At 42.8% G+C, this 19,018-nt stretch overlaps 1 protein-coding gene across 2 annotated transcripts in view; it reads left to right on the forward strand.

Moving 5' to 3' along the window:
- Nucleotides 1-19,018, forward strand: part of DEF6 (DEF6 guanine nucleotide exchange factor) — a 45,977-nt gene that overhangs the window by 15,345 nt on the left and 11,614 nt on the right. Inside the window, exons 2-4 of one of the 2 annotated variants that reach the window (XM_077334532.1) lie at nt 6,950-7,090; nt 15,668-15,853; nt 18,509-18,736. In XM_077334532.1, coding sequence (XP_077190647.1) covers nt 6,950-7,090; nt 15,668-15,853; nt 18,509-18,736 — 555 coding nt within the window. Of the gene's footprint in view, nt 1-6,949; nt 7,091-8,760; nt 8,901-15,667; nt 15,854-18,508; nt 18,737-19,018 lie in introns of those variants that run through there. The other variant, XM_077334533.1, reaches the window with a different exon arrangement.

Genomic DNA, 19,018 nt, shown 5'->3' on the forward strand with positions numbered 1-19,018 from the left:
GGACTGGTCAACGCTTGACAATTTTACTTAGGCCCGGGGGGGGGTAGTCTTTTGCCGAGGGACATCGCTGCTGCTGCCTAAGCCCCTGCTCTGCTTGCTTTCCCACCGGTGCCCCTGACTTCCCGCTGCCCACTGGGCGGCTCTGCCAGCAGCAGCTGCGCGGTGCCATGCCAAGGGGAAGCCCCAGCCAAAGGTGAGCCAGCGGCAGAGTGGCAGGGCAGCCCCTGAGGCAGCAGCCGGGGAGGAGGATGAGGAGGAGCCAAGGCCCGGTACTGATTGATCCACGAACCAGTACCTGTCTCCGGCTCGGGGGTTGGGGACGGCTGAAAGGACTTGCACAGTCAACAGGGGCTGCTCCAAGAAATGCCTTATCATTATGCTGCCCCAAGCAACTGCTTGTGTGACTGTTCCAGAATGTTGCTCCTGCTGAATAAGCCAAATATAAGGGCCATTTCGCACGGCTTCAAAGTAGCAGAACGGTTGCTATTTGGAAACGCTACTAATTTGCCATAACCCACGACGTCGTAGACAATCTGCAACAATTCTGAAACCAATCAGCAAAAAGCGCTTCGTTGTGGCGCTTTCAGGGGAATCCAGAAAAGTGGATTCACCCTCCGGATAGCGATACACTCCTGCAACCAATCTGCAACAGTAGCGCTAAAGACCTGTGCGTTACCATTGTTGCTGGTTCTTCAAAGTCCCTCCCCCTGGCTCTCTCCTCCAAACTTCCGGCGAAGCGATCGCCATTTTTTTTTCTCCGAGCGAGCGGGGATAAACGCACCGGCGAGCCTCTTTCTGTTTAGAGGCTTCCCTGGCTTCAGTCCTTCACCTTTAGTCACTAAGCACAAACCACTGAAAAGCCCGTTTGCTGAAATAAAGTCCCTTTATTTTTTACAAATAAATTCAGCCGAAAATGGGGCCCGTGAGAGGGGGGGGGTTTATCACTCGAGGCAGCGTGCAAACGATCATACAAACGATCATACAATCAAACGACAGCTCACATTAGGCAGCTGGATGGGTCTCTCCGTAGCAACGAATCTACCTAGATTCGTTGCTATGGGTGGTTTTTTTTTTAAAAAAAACCTTTCTTAAAGGGAAAGGGGCTGTTTGGGAGCATGCTAACGGCTGCCCATTGGCTGCTTGACGGCCAGGGGCGGGACGAGCTTGGCAATAGCGCTTCCTTTCTAGCGATTTCTGCCGAGACCGGAAGCCTGTGGGAAACGCTAAAAAACGCAACTGATTCCACTACAAAGGCAGGTATGCATAACGACGAATTCCACTATTTTAAATGGCGATTTTTCATTCCGCAAACAATTTGCAACAAAGATCCCTGTGCGAAAAGGCCCTAAGTGTCATAAACCAATGGCAGCTCCTTTCCAATGTCTATCCAGTAACAGACTATATGTGTAAAAGGTGGGTATGAAATAAGGTAATTTGCATTTTAAATATGTACATTTTAAAACTACAAGTACAACAATATAGGCTAGATATCAGGGGGAAAAATTCACAGTCAGAGTATTTCAGCAGTGGAATAGGCTGCCTAAGGAGGTGGTGAGCTCCCCTCACTGGCAGTCCTCAAGCAAAGGTTGGATACACACTTTTCTTGGATGCTTTAGGATGCTTTGGGCTGATCCTGCATTGACTAGATGGTCTGTATGCCCCCTTCCAACTCTATGATTCTAAAAGGGGGCCCAATTTGGTTGAAGAGCCAATGTCTCACATTTTTCTTAAGTCCAGCTATATATAGAATCAAGGGGACAATCTCAAAATTCCAGTGTTGTGATGCCAAGCAGATTGTTTAAAACCAAGCTTCTTGAAGCTTATGGAGTGCCCATATAATTGAGAATTATCATAAGCTTACATGGACAAAAACAGGCATAAACAATACCCAAACCTGTTATAATTCAAAGATTAATATTTTATTCTGAAGTTCCATACCAGATTTTGTGACACTGGAAAGGGAGTTTACTGAGAATATATGAAAGTATTTTGCTTAAATTTTAGTTCATCAGTTTAAGGAAGTTTTCTGTGTTTAATCAGACAAACTCGTAGGTTGAATTATTCCTTTGTCCCTTGTGTATGGGAGCTTTCTTCAGATTTTCTGTGTTGATCAACTCAGAGATGGGTTATTGAATTTTTAGAAGTCAATTATTGTCTAAGACTTCACCAAAATGGGTAAAATTTGGGAAGGCAGTTGAAAGACATCACCAAAATGGGTAAAATTTGGGAAGGCAGTTGAAAAATAGAGGTGGCATTACAGTTCGAGTGAAAATCAAACTTTGACAACTATTTTAGCTGAACTCTCTCTTTTGCTATATGGATCATTGCATAAGGCTTGCAGTTATGCAGATCATCTTCAGTTGTTATCTGAGAACAATAAAAGGCTCGTGGACATATATATGCATAAGTTTGCTTGTCCACACTTTTGCTTGTAAAAATTAATCATGTAAAACTAGTTTCTACAGATAGGGAAGATTGTTTTATTTAATTAATTAAAAGATAATTAGCTTTTCTTTACAAACAAGCAAGCCATTGCATTCAAATGTTGACTATGACAAATAGCCCAGTTCAGCATATCTAAGGGAGTATTTTGATCCTTATTAACACTTCTTTCCCGAGTTCCTGCTTTTGGTTCTATATTTTCATTAAAGTAGGTTGGCTGGAACTGAGGTTGCTATAACAGAAAATGCCCAACTTCAAAATGAAGTGCTTTAAAGCAGTGGTCCCCAACCTTTTTATCACCGGGGACCGGTCAACGCTTGACAATTTTACTGAGGCCCAGGGTGGGGTAGTCTTTTGCCGAGGGATGTCACCGCCGCCTGAGCCCCTGCTCCACTTGCTTTCCCGCCGGCGCCCCTGACTTCCTGCCAACCACTGGGGGGCGCTGCCAGCAGCAGCTGTGCAGTGCCACACCAAGGGGGAGCCCCAGCTATGGCAGCCACTGGAGAGCACCAAAGGTGAGCCGGCAGCAGAGTGTCAAGGCAGCCCCCGAAAGAGCAGCCAGGGAGGAGGATGAGGAGGAGTTGCGGCCTGGTGCTGACTGATCCACGAACCGGTCCCGGTCCCCAGGCCAGGGGTTGGGGACCACTGCTTTAAAGGTCATCACCAGCACCTTGAATTGGACTCAGAAACAAACTGGCAGCCAATTTAGAAGACTAAGAATATTAACTGGTTCTTATACCCCGCGTTTGCTACCTGAAGGAGTATTCAGATGGCTTATAATCACCTTCGCTTCTCCCATAACAGACACGCTGTGAGGTAGGTGGGCTTGAGAGTGCTCAGAGAGAAATTGCTCTGTGAGAACAGCTCTACCAGGACTGTGACTAGCCCAAGGTCTCCCAGCTGGCTGCAAGAGCTGGGGGGGGGGCAATTGCCAGCTCCCAACCAGTGTTTAGGATGAGCTTTTTGTCCCCTAGAATGTATATTAAAAAAATACCCATTTTTGTTTGTTCTTTATATGGATCAAGTTGCTTATTCACACATACTTAATATAATAACATGCTTTTTATGATATCAGTAGAAACATGTTGTTTTATATTTATTTGGTTTCCCCCTAATTAGTAGCTTTTCTTCAACCCCCATTATTGGCCACCAGTTCTATGGACACTGATGCTTAGTTTATCTCCCTTGTCAAGCACTAACATTTCTGTATCTAGTTGTTACCACAAGGGGTTCTACTTTCTTCCACTGTTGTATAATAACATGGCATAGGATCCAACAGGGGGTTTCCGCAGTATTTTTTTTTTTTTTGCCAATTCCTTCTTCCTGACAGAAACCACTGACTCTTGCCTCATGTTAGGGATGACAGGCCATTCTTTGGCACTTGTCAGAGGATAGGTGTGAGTGAGGACAGGTGTGATGGTGGTGTGCTAGTATGCAGTGACCTTTCTGGAGAAAACAAAAAATGGCAATTTGAATTTATCAGGGCTATGGTTGGTTGATTTCCTCCAGTTTTTCTCTCACTAGCTTTTGTGGTACTGACAGGCAACATGCAAATCTACTGGAAGGTCACCCACCATAGCAGGACCCCTCGTGCTGTTTCTGGAAATCTCCTTGCCCACAGTAGCCCCACTACTCGAAAGATGTCACATATCTCTGCAGTCTGTTTAAACAAGTCTTTCTCAAGTGTCCTTTTGAGAAACCCTTGAAACATTCTTCGGGCTTTGAGAAACCCTGGAAATGGCACAATTGCGCAGAATATGGTTGGAAAGCACAGCTGTGTACATGGGCCACATGGGGCTCCTCTCCTTCCCACTACCACCAGGCCCATCATTGGCCATCAGCAGGGGATCATATATAATCATATCACCCGGTAAATGTTTAACAAATTTTAACAAATATTTCAGCTGCTGAAAATGAACGGTAAATGATATAATGTGGAAAAATCAGAGTGATTGTTGTAATAGTCATGGAAAATGGTTTGAATGGAGGAAATACAAACAAAACTTATTCTTTAAGGAGGCAGAATCGGAATTAGGGTTGCCATCTCTGGATAGGAAGTAATGTTGCCAGGTCCCTCCTGGCAACTGGTGGGGGGTAGGGGGAACTTACCAGAAACAGCAGGGAGGCCCATCCAATGTGTACCAACATGTATATATCACTGGCCACATGTTGTCACCTCCAGGAGATGGTGGCAATGCTTTGCAATTAGGACAACTCTGGTAAATTTGGCTTCTATCACAGAGTTTTTGTCCAAATACCAGATGACATCATGTCTTGGTCATGTGGGAAGTGACATGGACTTGTCATTGCACATTAGATGGATCTTCCTCTTTTGGGGAGTACATTCCCACCCACTGAACAACTGATCAGTGGTAAGGCAGTGGAGCCTGGAAGTGGGGTACCCCTACCTCCACCAGGTTGGCAACTCTGCTAGGAGGATTCCTGTAGATGTGGGGGAGGGTCAGGGCTTGCAGAGGAGAAGAAGCTCAGTGTCATGGAACAGCTAAACCTTGGAGACAGTTATAACTCCTCTGATGAACAACAGCTAGAGTCTGTGTCTACCAGCCAGCAGCCACCTGCAGCTGAGCAACCAGGCAGGGAATCACAGCTTGCTGTGGGCACACAGCTGGGAGGCAGTGAGATGTTGGCTTTACCACCACCACCACCACTACCCCAGCTCTAAACTGACAGTTCAAGGTCAGCCTGCTGACCCATGTATCCCGGGATCCTCAGGTCCAATGCAGGGGTATGAACTGTCCAGATGAAGGTCACCTTGGCTCATGTCCAAGCCCAGCATGAGCTGTTAGTTGCAGAGGAAGGAAGAATATCACCAGAAGAGAAGCAGCTGGTGCAGGTGTGACACAGGGCTCGGAGCACACAAAAGTATGGGGGAGGAGCTCTTCAGCATTGCTTCAACATTTTTCAGTTAGCCACTGGACCTGCTGGTGTATTTGTCTTGCTTCTTGGAAAATTGACCTTGGCCTCTTCAGACAACTCTTGTATAATTTACAGGCTCTGTATAATTAAACTCTGGCATCTTGCCTCTGCTAACTGGTTCCTGTTATCTACCTAACTCTGCATCCATTGTCACCTGCCTTAAGCAGAACACTCAGTGAAGATGTAATGCCACAGAGCCCCCTTTGAGAAGTTTCCATTTTAATTCTGGGAGACCTCCAAGTCCTACCTGAACAATGGCATCTATAGTTGCTTCTGCTGGCTTTCTTGTCCTCACCTGTAAGGCACTGTAAATTAGAATTATTCTGCAGAGCGTTGGGGGTAGTCTAAGTCTTGGCTAAAGGGAATACTTTCCAGGTAAGTCCAGGGTGTTTTTAGAGTGGCAATTTTAACATATTTTGTATATTATTTTAACATTTTAAGTTATATGATTGTATGTACCTGTATTTCCTTGAGTCCTGGTCAGGAGAAAAGCTGACATTTAAGTATTATTAATAATTAATAATTAAATATAGCACCTGCTATACAACAGCACATCTATGCACTCTGAAACTATTGCATACTAACACAAGGGAGAGAGTTTTTCCCTTGTTTGCAGTTATTTGGTGATTATTTACCCTCCAACAGCTGAGCACTCAATAACACCATTATTCTTGGTTGGATGTGAAAGATGAATAGGGTGAGTTTGAGATGATGCCAGCTTATTACAGCTTGACTTCTGTTTTCCTTGTTTATATGTGCTGTACTTTTGGTCATAAGGGTAGAAAACCAGGACTGCCACGTTCAATATACAGCAACTGGTACTATGCCTTTACTTTTCCTGCTGAAAGGTAGAATTTCTTTTTCATGAAAGTGCTGCTGCAAAGCTGCAAAGCTGCCAGGTGTCCTTCCCCCCCCCATGCTCCCCCCCCTTGTAGTTCTCCTGTGACTGAAACAGCTGCATGGCAAGCAAAAATCCATTGTGGGAGATAGTGATGGTGAAAACCTCCATTTCTGCTGTCACAGGGTTGATAAAAGCCAGGACCTTTAAAGCAGTAGAAAATGCTGTACACACCAGCAATCTTAGTAGGTGGTTGTGAGGATAAATTTGAGGATGACAAAATTATGTAAGTTGCTTAGGGTTCTCACTGGGGAGAAAAAGTGGTGTATAAATAATTAAACAAATCTGTGAAAATTAAAGGCACAAGACTCTCTCCTGTCATGGCTGAAAATAAATTTACTTGACAACAACAGGACAATGTCTGTTTAAAATGTGCCTATGATAGTGTTTGACATGTAAACAATAGACCTAGATCCTCCTGTCTTTTCTTTTCAGCTTTCTGTTGAGATGCTTGAGGGAAATTACAGGGTTTGTAGGAGGAGGGCATGCTGAGATGTCTTTAAAATACTAAAAATCCTTCCAGCTTGTACGCTGCTAAAAGTCATACATGCAGTACAAGCAAGATTTTTCTTTGTGCTATGATGCACCTTCTCTTTGAAGTATCATAGATTGGGGCTTTTGTGGTGGAGTGACTGTATAATCCTGAATAATTTCACTTCCTCCCTTTTCCAGGTGCTCTCTCATAATCTGTACACTGTTCTGTGTATTCCTCATGATCCAGTGGCCCTGGAGGAACATTTCAGGGATGATGATGATGGCCCAGTATCCAGTCAAGGGTATATGCCATATCTCAACAAATATATCTTGGACAAGGTAAGCTTCAAGTATGCTGAGGGCCAAACCACATGACTTGTTTCTGGGTGGGCTACAAGGGTTTTTTTGGCAGATGCCATCTAGTGAGTCGCCCTACTGTGGGGTGCATGTGACTCAGTTTGCAACAGGCTCACAGCATGTGGAGAGAGGAAGCTTAAATTGTTTCCCCAGGCCATTTCCCGAATCACACCCTGGGGAATCATTATTTGCCTTGTTGGGCACTGTATGTATACTGTTAGGCTACAAATATATTCCATGATGGGCCAAGTAGAAGCTCCTGGGACCTTTCAGGTTAGGGAAATGGTACAGGGAGTAGCTTAAGGCTTCCCTCCCACATACTGTAGTTCTGTTCCCTACACAATGGACTTTTCCCATTACAGAGGACTACCTTATCACCTTGGGCACTTTACCGCAACAACCAAAGGCCCAGCTGGGTATGCCATTGGGAGATCCATGAACAGATTTCCCATTTTACAAAGTGGAAACAGCAATTGTAAGAGGGAGGGGGATTTAAATTAGCCCTGTAGTATGATGGTGGGGTGAAGGAAGAACAGGTTAATTTTTTCTTTCTGCACCATTTTCCTAACTACTATAGACCTCAGAGTAGCATTTCCAGCTGTGATCAGAGCTGTACACTGGTAATGTACTGTACTCACAGTAGCCCTACACATAAGTTACAGCATCCTGTACCTGCATTCGTAAGAAAGAACTGACATATGTTCACTTGACAATGAACACCAGGGACCTGTACCCAGATAAATGGAAGGTTTAAATCACTCCTTGAACAGTACATGGCATAAAACATAGGATGAGAACTACTCAATGTGCTAAACTAAAATCAAGTGTAAACTGTTCTTAGATTGTATATGTATTCACTATAACTTATGAACAAGGCTATTGCACAAATAACTCACAATATTTCAGGTCCTTATTCTTGTATCACTGCTTTGGAGGTTGGAGGAGTTTTTAATCTTGTTTTTAGTAATTCATGTAGATTTTGCACAGGCGAGAGTGACTATAGCTTCTCCTGCGTAGTGAAAGCTCTCTACATTTTCGTCAGTGGTGTGAATGTACAGGCAGGCGTGCTGAAAATGAAATTTCCAAAATGGAGTTTTCTGCATATTTTGTCTTTTTTCTGATTTTTCCTTTCCACCTGTATGCTGCAGCAACTCTGCACTGGTTTTTGGGGCTCAGGCAACATTATGACTTTTTGACTTTCTATTTTTTCTTTTCTTTACATTTGTACGAATCCTGTCCAATAACTCTATTAAATATGAAATGGCTATAGATTAGTGACAATACATTATTATGGGAATCCCAGTATTATTCCTTCGATTATCTTGCTGCTTCCCCACCTCATTTCTTTTCAGATAATTTGAATAAAAATTACTTACAGATTTCTGCTTGTATCTCTGCAACAAAATGGACTAAAAATTCATTTAAAATGGAAACTGAAAATGAAAGAAAGTGAATTTTGAAATGGAAATAGACAAGTGGCTATAAATCTCTTAACACAATAATACTTACCAGGGTTCTTTTTAAAAGCTCTCTTTCAGCATAGCAGGAAGAAATATTAGGAAAATGGCATCTGTGAATAACATACTACAGGCAAATAGCACCAACTTTGCAGTAGGAAAATTTGCACATGACATGCTAATTTGTTTGGACTTCATTATTTCTCAAAAGATCAGAGTAAAGAAGTATGGAAAAGAGTATGCTGTCGTGTAAATACTCCCCACCCCCTCCAGAAGTTACTCCAGTATGGGAGCTGAAGCAGAAAGAAAATAAGGTTTCTCACTTTGAAGACCAAGTAAGAAATGCAGTGGTCTTGGGAGTTCTGTGTTCAAAGCTCCCAGTAATTTTTAAACTAAAATTTTGGATGTGTGAGGGCAGAGTTCCAATAGGGACAGTAGAATGGGGGGGGGGGGGGATTTCCTTCTCTGTCTTTTCTTGACTTGAAATAGTCTTGGCCTAAATCTTCTTCTGTGCTAGACTCCTAATATGTATCTGGAACTCACAGCATATGTTAGGTTCATTGGGTAGGGAAATTCAAACCGATGTTGTAAAAATCTCTAGTGTACTGGTTAGTGTGTTGCATATAACTAATGAACCCTGGGTTCACATCCTACAAACCTTCTTTGGAGGGTTGTTATGAGAATAATTGCGGGAGCTGTATGGGCCCATCTGAGCTTTATGATGGTAGGGTAGGATAAAAATGTGATACTTTCAATATGAGATAAATCCTCTTTCATATTGGAAAAATGTGTCAGCAAATGGTAATAGGTTTGCCTTCCCATCTGATCATCTGCTTGGAAAATGCATAAATCTGTCAAGATATTTAAAATAATCAAATAGACTTTAAAAGTCAGCTGGCAAAAGTTTTCACTTTATGTAACCTGCTTTAATATGTGTTATGAAAAGGGGAATTAAAAAGCTGGATTCACAAAGCTTGGTTTCTTTTGGTTTTACATTTTTCAAAGACATCTTTGTTCCTTGAAAAGGAATGATGTGATGTGGGCTGTCTCATCCAAGCTGTGGAGAGGAAAAATCCATGGCAATTTCATCCTTTCTGGTCAATGTTACAACAGCAAATACTATTTGGAGCATTTCCCCCCTCCCAGAATAGCAGAGTGAAATTTTTGCATAGCCTGAACACCACTTTACTTTGTATGAGCACAACATTATCCTTTCTAAGAGCATTCGTAATTCACAAAATCATGGCTCAAAAAATTTGCCCAGTTAAAGCTTGGCCTACATTGTCACTGTCAACCCAACAGAATTAATTTGCCTAAAACTGGGAAATCAATATAATAATGGTTGTTAATACGACCATCCAATTAGCAGTATGCAGAAAAGGTGCTATAGTCTCCAGTGACTCAGCATCCAGCAATGGTCCTGTGTGGAGCAAACCCAACAACATCGGTGTGAAACAATGAAGGAAACATTCACGTCCGTGACTAAAGCATTGTCTAGTCACATTTGGAGATGTAAACAAACTTTTTGAGGCATTGAAATTGGTTCATTTTGTTTCTTTAATATAATGTTGGCACTGAATTTGGATGGTATTCCTGGAGAGCCAACATGGTAATGGTGATTAAGAGTAGTGGACTCTGATCTGGAGAACCAGTTTTGATTCCTTACTCCTCCATATGAAGCCTGTTGAGTAACCTTGGACCAGTCACAGTTCTCTCAGAAAGCTGTCAGCCCCACCTATTTGACAAAGTGCCTGTTGTGAGGAGAGGAAGGGGAGGTGATTGTAAGCTGCTTTGAGACGCCTTAAAGTAGAGGGGGGGAAAGGGGTATAAAACCCTATTATTTTCTTCTTGGTTTCAGTGGAGAACATATTCTTAATTTCTCAACTAACTGGGATTTAGATGCCCAAATACTATATCTCTCGACCAAGAGTTGTCCTCCCTTCTAGATTTTAGCCAGTTAGGAGGTAACGAAAAGACTTTCTCTCCCATTGAACTGGGATGGAATATTTACATCTTGTAGCTCTTACACAAATTTTCCTCCTCCGAAATTTTAGGCAAAGTGTAGGCAAGCAACTGTATCACAGAGACAATTAAAGGCGCAACTTCCATCCAGATCTTACTTTTACACCCCTCCCCAACTAATTGGGGCAAAAAATTCAGTGATTGTACCCTCAGTCAATGGATCCTTCATGCCAAACTGCTAACGGAGGAGAAAGGGGTCCCTGCTTCGCAGGCCATTGAAATCCCATGCAGGCAAAGGGATGGAGATGCATTTTTCCTTCATCTTTCCAGTTGCTGGGATCCTGATGTGAGTGGAGGGTAGGAGGCCTGAAGTGAATGGAGGGTGGGAAGCCTGGGAACCACTGCTGCTTTACACATGAATGGACAGACTTGAGCATAATTGGGTTCTTGCCACTGATGCTTTTAGATGAGAAAAGATCTCAAACCAGGGATACTCTCTAAGAAAGATCTGATCCTTCATTGTGAATTCCTTGTCTCTCATCTTGGTTTCTGTGTGATGCTTTTTACTGTTGAGATGATGAAATCCGGTCTGCAAAGCAAGGAGATCAAGCACATAAGGGGCATATCCTGTGGACCTTTGTTTGCCCTGATGGAGCCCTTTAAACATGACAGAACATACTAAAAATGTTTTGCCTTTTTTCTCCCCAAAGGTGTCACATGGCAGGCTAGGGTGGGAGGAGGGAAACTGGCCATGATTAACATTTCCACCTCTTTCTCCCTACACATACACACTAGAAGGTGCAAACAGTGCATTTGATTACGCCTGCCATCAGGCTAATGACTGGTAACTGGAATGACAGGCCAAGAATGACCTGGATTATATAGAATGAGAACCCTCCTCAGGTCAGTGAGCCATGAATATAACTGGAAAAATATGGAGCACAGAAAAGCCAGTTAGCAGTCAGCCAGTTAGAGATACCTTGTGCTGTGTAAGCATAGGCTATATGTTCATTTATGTTTAATACATATATTTAATGCATTCCTTGTAAATCACCCTGGGCTGTATAAAACATATCTAAGAAATAAATAAATAATATGTATATTTGTTCAATGTCCATGCACAAATATACATATTATGTATAACAAGCTTCAGAGTGGTAATTTAAGCACGTGATGGCACTCAGTTCACATGCTCTTGGGTGGTATCCCCATCCATGGGCATAACTAATATGTTCCCGGCCCTAGGGAAGCGTGCCTAGTCTCTACCAGGGCCAGGCCTTTTAGGTCCTGGCCCCCACCTGGTGGAATGAGCTCCTGGGTGAGCTGCGGACCCTGTGGGATCTTTCGGCGTTCCGCAAGGCCTGCAAAACAGAGCTCTTCCGGCAGGTCCATGGTTGAGGCTGTGGTCGGCGAGGTATACCGATGGCTCCCCCCCGGGCTTCTTGTACATCAGTGGTCCCCAACCTTTGAGGTTGGGGACCGGCAGGACATTGGGGCGCGGCCCCTGCATCGGGCCGCGCCCTGCGAGCCACGCCCGCACATCGGGTCGCGCCCCGCGAGCCGCGCCCGCACATCGGGCGCGGCCTGGCCCCGATTCCCTCTCCCCGCCCTCCCGCAGTACGAAGCTTCCCGGGCCGCAAGCTTGCGGCCTGGGAAGTTTTTTACTGCGGGGGGGGGGGGCGGGGAGAGGGAGCCGCGGCCCGGCGCCATGGCCTTCGCGGCCCGCCACCGGGGCGCGGCCCGCAGGTTGGGGACCACTGTTGTACATCATTGACCTCCTAGGAAGGGGATCTTTTTTGCTGCCGCCATGTTGTGATGGATTTTAAGTCTTTTAATGGGAGTTTTAATGGGGTTTTTAAGACATTGTGACCCACCACGAGCTGCTTAGGGAGTGGTGGGACATAAATTAAAAAATAAATAAATAAATGGGATCACTGCATGGTCAACACAAGCAGTGCAGTATGAATGGCCGATCTCCAGTTCTCCACATATTTGTGTTTGGGAGGCTAGAGGAATATCTACATTCACTAGATTTGATTCCTCTGTGCCCTGTTCTACACTGTTCTAAGCTGGGATATATGAAAGATTTGGGGGTGGCTATAGCCCTATTTAATTATACATTTTATCTTATCCAGCTGACTTCCTGTATGGCTTATGTGTAGTGCAAAAAAAGTCTGAGGCACAGGTTGAATGGAAAGATGCCTGGCTGCTACCTTAACTCTCCCTGCCCCACCATAGCCTCACTAATGTCGACTAGTAGCTGAGAGGAGGAGGCTCTTAGCAAGAGCTAGGTCCAAGCATGATGGCCCCAATATTCAGACTAAAATAAAAATAGGATTACAAAATATGGATAAAACTTAATAGACAACGGTAGACTTTAATAAAGTCACCACCATAAAAAATGTAAGATTTTAATGGAAAATTCACTGCCATTCCTGTTTTCAGAACAATCTGGAATAGAGTTTTGGATTATTTCATGTCTTGAATAAAGCACATAGAGCTGGGTCATGGGACGTGTGCTTGATGTCTGGCTAGCTACCAGCTACTGCCCACTCTAAAAGATCTGAATGCCAGTTATATGCAGATAGTTAGTAAATTGCACCATGCTACAAATCATTATATTGATAATTATTTCTTTCTAAATGATACTTATTGTTTCTGTCTGCTACTTGGAAAGTTGAGGTATCTTTCTGGTATGTTGCCCTAGTTTCAACATTAAACCGGACAACATGTCAATGCCATTTTGCTTTAGTGGACAGGAGAATAAATATGTACATGGGATTTTTCTCTTGCATCTGGTTTAAAGAAATGGTACCAATGAAGATGTGGTTAATTGTGCTTTAATTATTCCCGACTGGGGCCTGCCAAAGTGACTTATAAAGGTTAAAAATAATTGAAAGCTGATGTGATAGAGTGGTTAGAGTGCTGGAATAGGATCTAGGAAACCCAGTTTCATATCCCATCTCTGCTATGGAAGCTTGTTAGGTGACCTTGGGCCAGTCACACACACTGAGCCTTAACCTACTTCACAGGTTTTTGTGAGGATAAAACAGGGGAGGGGAGAACTGTCATGACCCTCTCCAGCCCATGCTGAAATTCTCTCAAAATTCCTAGGGGATAAACTGAGGTTGGTGACTGCATAGGACCAGAGGAACCAGGAAGGGCCCAGCCCTGCAGAGCTGCCTGTGGAAAATGTCACCTTGTTGAGGACACCAACAGAACAAGAGCAATGTAAAACAGTTTGGGTCCCCAAGGGGGAGAAAGACAGGGGATAAATGATGTAAAAAATCAGACATTAATTCACAAGGCTCTATCGCTAAGCTGATATCCTGAAATAATAAGAACACTATAGAATAAACAGAGCACAACAAACTATTTAAAAAAGCCAAAACTTCAACCAGCTGGTTATCCATTAGAATAGCTTTATTTATTTATTTATTTATTTATTTATTTATTTATTTATTTATTTATTTATTTATTTATTTATTTATTTATTTATTTATTTATTTATCATACTTCTATACCGCCCTCCCCGGAGGCTCAGGGCGGTTTACGTTATAACAGAGAACCATACATAAAACAGTCTGTAGAACATGTACATCAATAACCAACAATTGCAACCAAACACAACACAGTATAACAATAAACAATCATAATACAAACAGGTCCAGGGCTTGTTGATGGGATTCTGAGTGGGGTGGCTTATTGATTGAATTCTGAGGGGGGGGGGTGGGGGGGAGCAGGGGCCCTTGGTCGCTGTAGATTACATCTGGTCTCGGCCAAATGCCTGGTGGAGGAGCTCCTTTCTGCAGGCCCTGCGGAACTGTTTAAGCTCCGTCAGGGCCCTGATCTCCTCTGGGAGCTCGTTCCACCAGGTAGGGGCCAGAACAGAGAATGCTCTGGCCCTGGTCGAGACCAGACGGACTTCTTTAGGGCCAGGGATCCTTAGCTGATTGGAGGCAGTAGAGCGTAGAGCTCTTTTGGGGGCATAGGCGGAGAGGCGGTCCCTCAGGTACACTGGGCCCTGACCGCGTATGGCCTTGAAGGTAATTACCAGAAACTTTAGTCTGATCCGGAATTCAACTGGTAACCATTGCAGCTGATGGAGAATAGGCCGGATATTTCAACAGACTTTCCTAAATTCCAGAAGTGTTGGAGTCTGTCTACATAATGTTCCACTAGGACTGGGCATCCAATGAAAAGGCCTTATCCTAGCCAAGGAGCAACAAAAAAAGCTGTGGTCTCATAAAGGAAGGGGCTCCATAGATACATTTGGGGAAGTTCTTTAAAGGTTAAAACCAGCACCTTGAATTGAACCCAGAAACAAATAGGTAATCACCATAAATCCTTTAGAATTGTTGAGTGGTTTGCTGAGGTAAAAGATGGGGTGTTACATATTGGACCCCTTGTAGCTTCTTGATTTGCCTTCAGGGCCATCTTTAAGCTGGAGAAAAGTATTTCAGTGTTTATGTCATGGAACTGCCCATTAAAATTATTTGGATTTGTCTAAATACCACTTTTAACCGAGCGATCATAGATGACCAAATGCAACCCTTCCCCAACTGAAGCAATGATATGGCTTCAGTACCGTTAATATTCATGTAGAGCAGAACTTCAGCCAGAACATCTTTTCTTATCCCTATATTAACACAAAGTATCATCAGAATTAAGTGCCATAATGTGCACCCTTAAGACAATGGATGCCGTGAAAGGACCTGTTGCCCATTACCAGGTGATAAACCCATAGTTTCAGTTGTCATGGAGGTGAACCGTCATGAAATCAATAGTCATGAAATTGATATAATGGAACAACATGATGACAAGGTTTGAAAAATGGTTGTAGTGTTTTAATACAATATGGCTAAGCTTCCACTGTGCTGTTAAAAATTAACCTACCTGTTTGTTAGCATGCACCTGCTGACATTTCTTCTCAATGATTATGGGAACAAAAGTCTGCTCCTCTTTTGCATCTTCTTTATGTTGGCACATCAAAGTGTTCTCTAAAAATACAAGTTGATAACATGTAAATATTGTCGCCAAAACTTTGTCAACTGCTTCTGCAGCACCTCTAGCATAATTATCCTGATGTTGTGCATAAAAACCCTAAAATCCAGGAGTGATTTGTGCCCTTTGTCTGCAGGTAGAAGAAGGTGCTTTTGTCAAAGAGAGTTTTGATGAATTGTGCTGGACATTGACAGCAAAGAAGAATTACAAGGCAAATCGCAATGGAAACAGTGTTATATCTCATGAAGATGCATTCAAGCTTTGGTGTCTGTTTAATTTCTTATCTGAAGACAAGTACCCTCTTGTTATGGTTCCAGATGAGGTAGGATCACTTCTGAATAATTTTCTTTGTTGCATTTGTGATAAAGGCTGAGTCACAAGAAATATATTTTCCATTGTTATTGGTTCATCCAAAATAACCATGTGGCAATAATAGTGGCATGAAGCCCAATCATTGTTGATTTCTGCACATGCACACAATTCTATATATCAGTGTTATATGATTGTTACAATCTTGGTGTGAAGCAAAGCATTTTTTTCTGTGAGGTATGAAATGAACATTTTAACAGGGTTTTTTTCTTCTTCTTTCTTCTGGACAGGAGAGAGTGAAGTTAGGCTTTTTGATAAAGGTTCACATAAGCTCATCTTTATACAAATGCAAATTGACCTAGCTAAAAGCCATGGAATGGTCAACATCTCCTCCCCCTTATCCAAGCAGGGATCAGAGATCTGGAAGTTTTAAATAGTAGAAAGCCTATAGGAATAATCTCCAGGAAGGGATTCCTGGAGGAACCCAGGTTGTATCTCTTTGACTTGGCTTAACCTGGTAAGTGGGTGGAGAAACTGGAATGATAAAGCCTCTTGCGACAAGGAGGAAGCTGTCTTTTATATGGGATTCATACAAGGAGACCGATCTCTTAACTGGTCTGAGACAGGCCGCCATTTTGATCTTGGGGCTGCCTCAAGAGCAGGAGAAAGCTTTAAAGTAATCGGAACTCTACAGAATGTTGTAAATTCTCAAGCTAAAGGAGCCTGTTATATATTTTAACATCTGCATGCATAATGAGAGGGGTGGAATGATTTACGTTTTTACCCAGTTCTTTTGTTTAACCATAAAGTTTTTGATGTTTTCTGGAGAGATGTGATGCCACTTCCAGGAGTGATGTCACATTATCACCAACAGCCATCTCTCGATGTCCCCACTCACTCCAGTTTCCCACTGGTTGCTTGGCCAAACTGGAGGGTTTTTTTCTTTCAAATTGTCTATTTAACAATATGTAGTCAAGTTATTCAGTTTGGCAAAGTAGGAGATCATGGGGTAAAAATGTTGCAGACAACAGACAGTAATTGGAACATTATTTCTAGCAATAGTCTTGAAGCACAAAGAATTACTGAATAAGAAATGCAACATACACCAAACTCTCAATTTGACTTTTGGCTTCACAGTGCAAAATATCTGGGATGGACACACCCATTCTCAGTACCTCCATGTATGAATATGCAACATCTTTTTCCTACCCAAATGGTTAATTACTGTAAAAAATGCCATTCAGTCATGCAGAACCTCTAATAACAGGAATAATCTCTAAATTCCACAAGGTATGTTAGAAGGAGGGAAATTTCTGTTTCGCAGTGCAAAGTCTCTATCAGGTGATTTATAAATCCAGAGAGCAGTGACTCATCTACACTGTGCATTAAGCCAGCAGGGACGTAGTCTATAAGAAGTGCTTGTGGAAGATTCCTGCAGTTTCCATTGCATCCACATCATTGGCTGACTTCAGATTGCGTGGCAGTAGTCTACTTTTCCTATCCCCCTTGCAGATCAGCAAAAAAGATTCTGTGTATGCATATACTTCCCAGCTCTGCTTCCTGTTTCCCACCAAGATATTTCCTGTTCTTAAAATCTTGAAAACTTGAGTTGACTTTTTTACTGTCATTGAGCACCAAATGCCATTTTCAGTAGGACAGTATAATAAACTGTATGGTGCGTTCGGGAGGAGCTGTAAGCTATGCCCCCCAAAAGCTGGTGCCCCCTTTTCCCCAGTACATACTCTGTGTACAGCTGGAAGCCAGCCATATGATAAACATAGCCTGTGTTAGTTGCACATTAATTAGTTGCGATGCAAACCAGTGGGCCAGATGAAGGATGAAGACCTTCACAGGTCTGAACTTTAGGGACCAGAAAACTGAGAAAAAGCCTTCCACTCCCTTCATTTCATTTATTTGGTATTTTGTATGCAGCCTTTTGGACTCCAAACTGAGGCATCCAAGATGGCTAACAGAATTATCATGATGAGCCCCTGATTATATTGTCCCAGGCACTTGACTTAAGTTTCACAAAGGTGGGGCTGTTCTGACTTGCTGGACAGGAAGAAAACTTTGGAGTTCAGATAGCACTAGCAGGCATGGGGGGCAAGAAGGTAAATCAAGACCAGGCTGCACTTGTGGAAAGGAAAATTATCTTTCCACTACTGCAGTACAGTATGGGAGTATCATAGGTCTAGTAAAGGAATACACAAGCAGCTAATGTAGCTAGTAAGATATATTAATTCCCCTTTTAAAATTGTTTGAAAAATCATTTTCAAGAAGCAATTGGTTGTTAATTCAAGAAAAACATAGGCATATTTTTGTCCCATTTCTGTCACTTCCCCCTCCAAGGTCTCATGTTAACTTAATCTTCTTATTCTGAACACAAAGTCCAGAAGGAACCTCCTTTAGCTCCAACTTAATACCAGTGATACTGATGCATATTAAGACAGATTAGGGGCATTGAAGTGTTTACCCAACACAGATCTAGAATAATTTGAAAATGACTTTCTATTGGTGGTTAAAAGTATTTATTTGTAAGTTATTTGTCTGATTAATTAAATAATAATTATTTAATAATAACTAGCTTGACCAAACCCATTCAAATGTGATTATGAGTGGGGAAGGTATGCTTGATTTCTTCCCCGCTGACTCCCACCACATGTTTTAGGTGGAGTATCTTTTGAAGAAGATCTGCATGGCAATGAATATTGAACTCAACAGTGGGGAGCTAGATGACTACCTTTCCCAAGAAACCCAGCAACAGGGTAGTTTGACAGTCTGGCAGTTCTTGGATTTGGTTAATTCAGGTCGGTTCCTGCGTGGGATTGAGCGAGAGGCTATCAGTATGGCTGTTGAAGAGGTCTACCAGGAAATCATTGGGGATATGCTCAAACAGGTAAAGAGCTACTTCCTGGTCAGGAAGTGGGAGAAATACTGTGCCTGGTTTTGTAGAAACAGCCTAGAATGAACTGCAAGTAAAGGGTCTGCTGCGGCAACCAAGACTTAGCTCTCTTTCCCTCTGGAGATATCCTTATTGGTTTGGTGAGTATTGTCCACTGCATATTTCAGTTCCCTGTTGGACAAATGCACTAAATACTTGGAAAACATCATTAACTTGTATTGAGGAGACCAGTACATTTACAGACCTTAAAGGGTGTAATAGCCAGCTGTGGGAGGC

The sequence above is a fragment of the Paroedura picta genome, chromosome 4 (assembly GCF_049243985.1).
Source record: "Paroedura picta isolate Pp20150507F chromosome 4, Ppicta_v3.0, whole genome shotgun sequence".
Lineage (NCBI taxonomy): Eukaryota > Metazoa > Chordata > Lepidosauria > Squamata > Gekkonidae > Paroedura > Paroedura picta.